The 7,895-nt window shown below is 53.5% G+C and overlaps 1 protein-coding gene across 1 annotated transcript in view; it reads right to left on the bottom strand.

Moving 5' to 3' along the window:
* Positions 1-1,601: 1,601 nt before the first annotated feature.
* Positions 1,602-7,895, bottom strand: part of PTGES (prostaglandin E synthase) — a 12,648-nt gene continuing 6,354 nt past the window's right edge. Inside the window, exon 3 of the mRNA XM_008583165.1 lies at positions 1,602-2,417. Within this exon, the coding sequence (XP_008581387.1) occupies positions 2,168-2,417 (250 nt within the window). The 3' untranslated portion in view covers positions 1,602-2,167. The remainder of the gene's footprint in view (positions 2,418-7,895) is intronic.

The raw sequence follows: 7,895 nt of genomic DNA, 5'->3' as shown, positions 1-7,895 counted from the left end.
CATCTTCGCACCTCAGTTTCCTCAGCTTAGACATCACCCCCCGCAGCAGGGTTTGGGGGCCCTCCCTGTGCCCCCGCCGCCAGTCCGGGCTGAGTACTGGGGTCGTACCGGAGCCCCACGGGCAGCTGCCGCTGCTGCCCCGCGCCGAGGGCGCTGCACGGGGAGGGGGCGGCGCGGCCCCGCGGGGACGTCCTCCCGGTACCAGGTTCGCGCCGACGCCCAGGTCAGGCAGGTTCCGAGCAGGGCACTTTGCCCTCACAGCCCCTCTTTCCCCGGAGGGAAAATACAAAAATATAAAAATGCACGCTGGAGGGTCTGGACTCTGGTGTTTTTCCTCCCTCTTCCTCGCTCTGGAAGGTTCGGCAAGCCTTCCCTCCTCTCTGAGTCCTACCTTTCTCATCTGAAAAGCAGAACTGTCTTCCTCCTAGGATTATTTTAAGGATTAAATGAAAAAAATAAAATAAAAATAAAAATAAGTAAGTACTGTGTCCAGCCCCGTGCTTAGCAAACAGTAGGCACTCAATATTCAGTCGTTTCTCTCCAGATGAGCAGCGGTGCCCCAAGAACGGAAACGGCGTCTCACCACCAGGGGGCAATGTTGCCCACTCCCAGCAGGGGCTAAGGGCTTTCTGGTGAGGCCTGGGGTCCCCGAGCCCACCATGAGGTCCCCACACAGGTGGCAGGTCCCCTCGGTCAGAGGGAACAGCAGTTCAGGGCTGCAGGGTGCTGGGAGGGGGGAATTGAGGGAAAGTGAGGCAGTACAGCATAGTGGTTCAGAGCAGGGGCTGTGGGGCCTGCCAGTCCTGAGCTCGAAAGCTGAGCCTGAACTTCCAGGGCTGTTCATCTCCTGGAGCCGTGGTGTCCTCATCTGTAAAAGTGCAACCGGTACCAGCCCGCGAGGTGGGAGTGCCACAGGGAGGCATGACCTGCGGGTCAGGATTTGGGTGTTCCTGGGTCCCATAGCCAAATTTCATCTTACTTGCCTTTAGCAGGAGGCAGGAGGCTACCTTGCAGCTGCCGAGTGACTTAACGCTCCAGTCAGGGTCACTTTGTGTGTTTCCCAGAGACCGTGTCCTGCTAGTGTGGCCCCAGACACACACCACCAGACATGCCCAGAAAGCCGGAGCATCAGGCCAGCCTGGGCAGTGGCAGACACCAAGAATGGGCAGCCCAAGAGGCTGTGAGACGGCGGGCCGAGCTGGTCAGACACTTCCATTTAATGATTAAAAACCACACACGTCTTAGGACAAGAGTCCAGGAGAGACAGACGCTCGTGCACACAGAAACCCACACACGGGAGCATGCACGGATCCCCCATAGGGGTGACATTTGCAGTTTTCAAACCTCACAGTTACTGAAGGGGCCAGAAAGTTACTTCTAGGGGTTGTTCACTCAAAGGCCGTTGTCCTCCACTGATAGCACTTTGGAGAAACCAAAGTCTTGGAAGAGAAGGCCGAGCCTACTATGGATCCCTCCCACCCACACCTGAGCCAGAGGGAAGGTTCCAGCAAAGGAATCCAGAGCCAAGGGCAACAGAAGTGTCAACAGAGAAAAAAGGAATGTAACCTCAACCCCCACAATAAACTCCCACCACAAAAGAAACCCCAGGACACCCTGCCTGTTCCTGGGCCCCACCTCTAGAGCAAACTGGCAGTAGCTCCCAGGCCTAGGCCATCGATGGGCCTCACATGGGGTGGCCTATTGAAAATACAGATGGCCAGGCCCACCTCTGGGGGTGGGGGTGGTCTGAGAAGTCTGCATTTTCAGCCCTGGATTCAGATGGTTGTTAGGTTTGGGAGTCCTGAATGGAGTCTTTCCTCTCTCTTCTCACGCTAAGGCAGGGACAGGGAGTGATGTTTTCACTGCTCTGTTATTTGAGTTGGAGGATTTTCTATCAGTCTTGACAACCCATCTCTAAATGGTTCCAATGGGCCACTTCATCCAGGAATCCAAGGGTCTAAGAAACACACACACATACACATTCTGTTCCCCACACACACACACACACACACAGGCCCACTGGGCCCAGAGATCCACATGCTCAGCAGGCTTCCAGGAAACCAGGACCTGGAGTGTATCACAATCTGGAAGGGAGGCCAAGTCCCCAGGTACAGCCATGGAGGTTCTTGGCCAATGGTCTGGTAGCAGAGGAGATGTCAGCTGCTGGTCACAAGTGGCGGGCTGCTTCCCAGAGGATCTGCAGGGCCATGGAAACGCAGGGGATCTGGGCCACAGTGTAGGCCACGGAGCGGGTGGGTGCCCGCAGCTTCCCCAGGTAGGCCACAGTGTGCACCACACGGCCCAGGAAGACGAGGAGGAAGTGCATCCGGGCGATGAAAGGGTCAGGCCCCAGGAAGGAGTAGACGAAGCCCAGGAAGAGGAAGGGGTAGATGGTTTCCATGTCGTTCCGGTGGGCTCTGGGGAGAAAAAGGGGGTGCAGTCAGCCAGGCATTAGCTTTTGGGCCATAGACCCTTCTGAGAATGTCATGGAAGCTGGGGCCCTCTGCTCTAAAAGAACCCCACCCCGCTGGGGTTCATTCATGGCCAGGATAAGGAGACACCCCAGAGTCAAGAGGGACAGCAACCCCAAGTTATGCCTGCATGCAGCTGAGAAAACAAAGCCCCTGCTAACGGGCTAGGGGTCACAAAAGGCCACAGGTTTAGGGTTTTCTTACCAAGGCCCTAGAGCTTGTCGGGACTTGGCCCCTGCCAGACTCTTCCCCGTTTTCCCCTCTGGCCCTGGGATGCCAGGCAGGAAAAGTGGGACTCAGAGGAGCTGAGCACTTTGCAGAGCTGGCAAGCAGTGGGCCTGGGATTCCAACCTCGTGCTGACCCAGCTTTGCTCTCCATTCCCAGGGCAAGGCTTTTCTGAGTCAGGCCTGAGGCCGCCCTCCTTCCAAATGCAGATCCCTGGGCCTCTCCCGGCTCCAAGGGCTGGAGCCTGAGAACATGCATATGAACTTAGTGTCTGGCTCTGTTTCATTCTCCTCCTAAATATAAGCAGCATCGTCCTTTCAGCAGGGATGATAATAACAAGGTCAGCGTCCACTCCCTGTAGCCAACCCATCGTCAGACCCTGGCCAAGCTCCTCGTTTCATGCGTGCTTTCCTGCCTCTCTTTCTGTTTAAAGTAATCAAGTGTGAGAGTGTGTGTGGTGGGGGCTGGAGCGGGGGCCTGTGTATAACCCGCCATAAATAAATGACCAAGAGAGAAAACTCATCGCTTCTGCTAAGAGTTGGTTCACATTTTCCATGACTCCTACTAATGGTCAGCTTCCGTTGCAGAGGGTGGGGAGGTCAAGTCCCATAAATTAGAGACCGAGTGAGTGAATAAAGCCGTAGATGGCCACATTGGAAGCTCAAATAAACAGGAACCCAGTGCCCTGGCCGTGACCTCCCTTAGGACAGGCCACATGTGTGAGGTGTGGGGACCATGCTAGAACAGAAGCCCCTTCTCCAGGCCTTCCAGCTGGAATGCTTTTCGCCTATGCATTAACAGTCAGGCCCAGCCTAGTAGCCCAAGCGTGGGGACCTGCTGTAGAACCCTCCTCTTTCCTCCCACTGGCAAGACGAGTCTTAAGCAAGGGCCACGGTGTGCCAGGCTGACCACAGGTCAGGGCAGGGAGGGGGGCCTGGAGGACTCAGCTACCCAACACTGTGACTGGGCTGGGGGTGGTCAGGAAAGGAGACATTGATGCTGATGCCTGAATGATGAGAAGTTTGTCATGCAGTTAAAGAACTTTCCAGGGCCGGCCCGGTGGCGCACTGCTACAGTGCGCCGCTTGGGAGCGTGGCGGCGCTCCCGCCGAGGGTTCGGATCCCACATACAGACCAGCCGCTCATTGGCTGAGCGAGGTGTGGGCGCAACACTGAGGGTTGCGATCTGTTGCCGGACATGAAAAAACAGGCCCAGCCTAGTAGCCCAAGCGTGGGGACCTGCTGTAGAACCCTCCTCTTTCCTCCCACTGGCAAGACGAGTCTTAAGCAAGGGCCACGGTGTGCCAGGCTGACCACAGGTCAGGGCAGGGAGGGGGGCCTGGAGGACTCAGCTACCCAACACTGTGACTGGGCTGGGGGTGGTCAGGAAAGGAGACATTGATGCTGATGCCTGAATGATGAGAAGTTTGTCATGCAGTTAAAGAACTTTCCAGGGCCGGCCCGGTGGCGCACTGCTACAGTGCGCCGCTTGGGAGCGTGGCGGCGCTCCCGCCGAGGGTTCGGATCCCACATACAGACCAGCCGCTCATTGGCTGAGCGAGGTGTGGGCGCAACACTGAGGGTTGCGATCCGTTGCCAGTCACGAAAAAAGACAAAAAGGAAAAAAAAAAAAAAAGAACTTTCCAGAAGAAGGACTGGCACATGCAAAGGCCCCAAGGGATAAATAAGCACAGTGTGTTCAAGGCACAGAAATGTGACCCATGTGGCTAGAGTGTGGTACACGAGAGGGAGTGAGGCAGAATAAGAGCAGGAGAGGGGTCTGGTGAAGCAGGATAAGGAGACTGGAATTCAATCTGAGAGTACAAAAACTCCCGTAAACCCAGCAGGGCCTGGATCTTTCTCAGGTCAAACTCAGGACCTGGCAGCTGGTATCTCTCTCCCCACATCCTGAGGCCAACATCAGCCTTCCTTTTCCTTTTACCCCGAATCTTCATCTTAAGACCCAGCTTCTAGGAAAGCAAGTCTGCAGCAGGGCAGGTCTCACCCACCTGCAGGGAAGACTGCTGCCCGCCCACACCAGAGACAGGCAGGCCCCAGACGGACCGGGGGATGCTGACTGCAGGGAAGGAGGGGACACCAAGGGCTGGGGCCACTCCAGCTCCCAATCAAGTGAGTCCCTTACCATATTTGGGAGTCATGAAGGAAAAGGCAACAAGTGTTCCTCCAAAATCACTCCATCCTATGGAAATGGAGCTCGTATAGCAACACGTCTCATAGGCTGATATAGAGGAACACCATTGGAAACCCCGTTTTAGATTAAGTCCGTGTGTCCCACATGTGGTCTGCCTACCACAAGACGGTGCCACCTAGATGAGTATTTTTGTAATATTCATTTATTTCAAAGTTTCAGGAAAAGCATAACTAGCGTAGGAAACCCATTCCACCAGATATATCTCCTTGAAGTATGTGTTCACATTTTACGAGTGAGTCCATTTTTAGAGAGTTGTTAAGAGAACCGGCAGACCCTGAAGAGCGGGTGACAGAAAGAAGTTGGGGACCTGCAGTGGAGAAAAGGAACAAGAAGGAAAGAAGCTCACGGCAGACGTGGGTCCTGCTCTGCTGCGCAGATCGGGGACGGGGAGAGGTTGGCCTTGCAGAAAACCGTGTCCCACTTCCTCATTCCAAGCACTGGGCAGCAACTCGGAGGTCCCTGAGTGGGAGGAAAGGTAGCCGGGAGCTGAGAAAGCCCCGAAACCCTGACCCTGAGCTCCTGGCCAGCCCTCCTTCGTGTCCCACTTCCTCATTCCAACCACTGGGCAGCAACTCGGAGGTCCCTGAGTGGGAGGAGAGGTAGCCGGGAGCTGAGAAAGCCCCGAAACCCTGACCCTGAGCTCCTGGCCAGCCCTCCTTCCCTTGTCTTGACTGTCTCAAACCACAGTGGGGCCACCACGAAGCCACGGTGGTGCCAGGGACAGGGAGCAATGGAGAAATTAGAATGATGCAAGAAAACTCAGCTCCCTCCTCCCTGCTCCAGGATCCAAGTCCAGAGACATGGAGGGAGTCACGTACCAGGGAGACGCTTGGGCAGACCATGTCATTCCAATAACAACCACTTTTTAAAGCTAAAAGTCACCCAAAGAAAATTCCCGCTAGACTGGACTTGCCTGCCCCTCGCCCTCAACAGACATTGCAACACCAGCTGCATTTTACTGCATGTAGCGCAGGGCCAGCTGCTGCCTGCTCAGCAGTGTTCTCCTGTTCCCTTCCCCAACCTGTTTGACATCCACATTGGCCACTTCCTTGAATTCAAGTTAGATACAACGCCATGGCTGCTTAGTTGTAAAGGCAGGTATACAATACAGTGAAATCGCCTTCATGCAGAGGGAGAGCCATTAGGAGCAGAGCAGACCGTTAGGAGCAGAGTGTCAGTCCCCCTGGGCTCGACCACAGCCACTGTCATTAGCCTTGGTCTTGGCAAACTTACTTCTTTCTCTATAGATAATTGCACCTGCTCTGGGTGCTTTTGGGAGGGCTGTATGAGCCATACCCGGAAAGTGCTCAGAAGACCGCCGGACTGAGCAGGTGGATCTTAAGTTAGCTGCTGTCATCGTCATCGTCGGCAGCACCATCACCAGCCCTGTCCTGGATGTGGTTGTTAAAGCTGATTTCACCCTCTTGGTTTGGCCAGACTCTCGACCACCATCCGACTCACAGTCCAAATTAATAAAGAGCATTTCATGGTGCGGTGGGAAGGGAGTGCTGGGCGGAGACTCTGGCTCTGCTGTGCTTCTGATTAGCTCCGCAGCCTCGGGCAAGCCTCTCTCCCTCTCTGGGCCTGGGTTCACTATCTACAAAATGAACCGGTTGGAGGATGTCTAAGGGACTTCTAGGACTGACATTTCAGGATCCAATTTCCTGACAAACCAGTTCGCTCAGATTAACTTTGCACACTCCAAATAGTCAAAAATATTCAAAGGCTTGGGCTGGGAGTTTGCCTTCCTTCTTTGGCACCACACGTTGCAGGTTTGTACATACAGTCTTGGGTTTTGGTCAAACACACATTGCTGGGAAATCTGGATAGGTTTCATCAGTTTCCTTTCAACGTGGATCCTGATTTCTCCCAGAGCTGGGCTCACATTTTGGCTCCAGCCTGTGCTAATCTGCAAGGCAGATTTATGCTTCAAGAACCAAGACTTAAATACTTTCCTGTGTGGACAGAAGGGCAATTCTGACTGCAGGATAAACCCTGGTCTAATATTTAACTAGCTTTTGCTTCCGGGGGGTCTCCCCCTCGGGTTCCAGCCAGTTCTCCAGTAGCAGAGAGCAGGATGTATGATTCTCTTAGCACCTCCAAGTTTCCATGATGTTCTGTGAAGTCAGGTGGTGGAGGAGGAACCCCAGGGACCCAGGCATCCCCCAAGTCTGGCATGAGTCCAGTATACAGTAGGTGCCCAATAAATCATTAGATAAGAGGTGCTCGGAAAGGTGCCAAATTGAATTTCAGCCTTTTAAACATCAGTACTATAGATGATGGGTCCTATGGTCGAGAAGCAAAAAATGCACCGTGTAGGTGGAAATGTCTCAGCACCACAGTCTGTCTCTCCCTGGCATAGTTACAGCCAGTAAAAATAAACTAAATATTTGTAAACCCATGTGGCTACTCCTGTGCCACATGTAAACTCTGCATAGAACCCCCACACCTCAAAGGAGCCAAACACATCCTCCCAGTGGCTGCGGTGAGCTGCATAGGGCCATCGACTGTCCTAGCAGCCTGCTGCCCCAAATGCTCATCACAACCTTCTCCACCACCCAGAAGAGTCAAAAGAGCCAGGGATAAGGACAGGACAAGGGTCACCAGTATAGGGACATATATGGGGGAGGCTTTTCACTAAAGTACATCTAGCGCTTAACACAGTGTCTTGCACATAGTAGGTGCTCATGAAATGATGGCTGGATGGATGACTGGACCTCAGATGAAGGATCATAGACTGTAGTTATATTAGGAAGGGTGGTATAGCTAAGAATTTCACTTCCTAAAATCACACATCTCTGTAATTTTTTAAAACCACAAGTGTGTGTATTATTTGTCAATGGCCAAGACGGCTTAACACAGTGTCTTGCACATAGTAGGTGCTCATGAAATGATGGCTGGATGGATGACTGGACCTCAGATGAATGATCATAGACTGTAGTTATATTAGGAAGGGTGGTATAGCTAAGAATTTCACTTCCTAAAAT

This window comes from Galeopterus variegatus, unplaced genomic scaffold (genome assembly GCF_000696425.1).
Source record: "Galeopterus variegatus unplaced genomic scaffold, G_variegatus-3.0.2 Scaffold2844, whole genome shotgun sequence".
Taxonomy (NCBI): Eukaryota; Metazoa; Chordata; class Mammalia; order Dermoptera; family Cynocephalidae; genus Galeopterus; species Galeopterus variegatus.
This window is presented reverse-complemented; position numbering and strand designations above follow the sequence as displayed.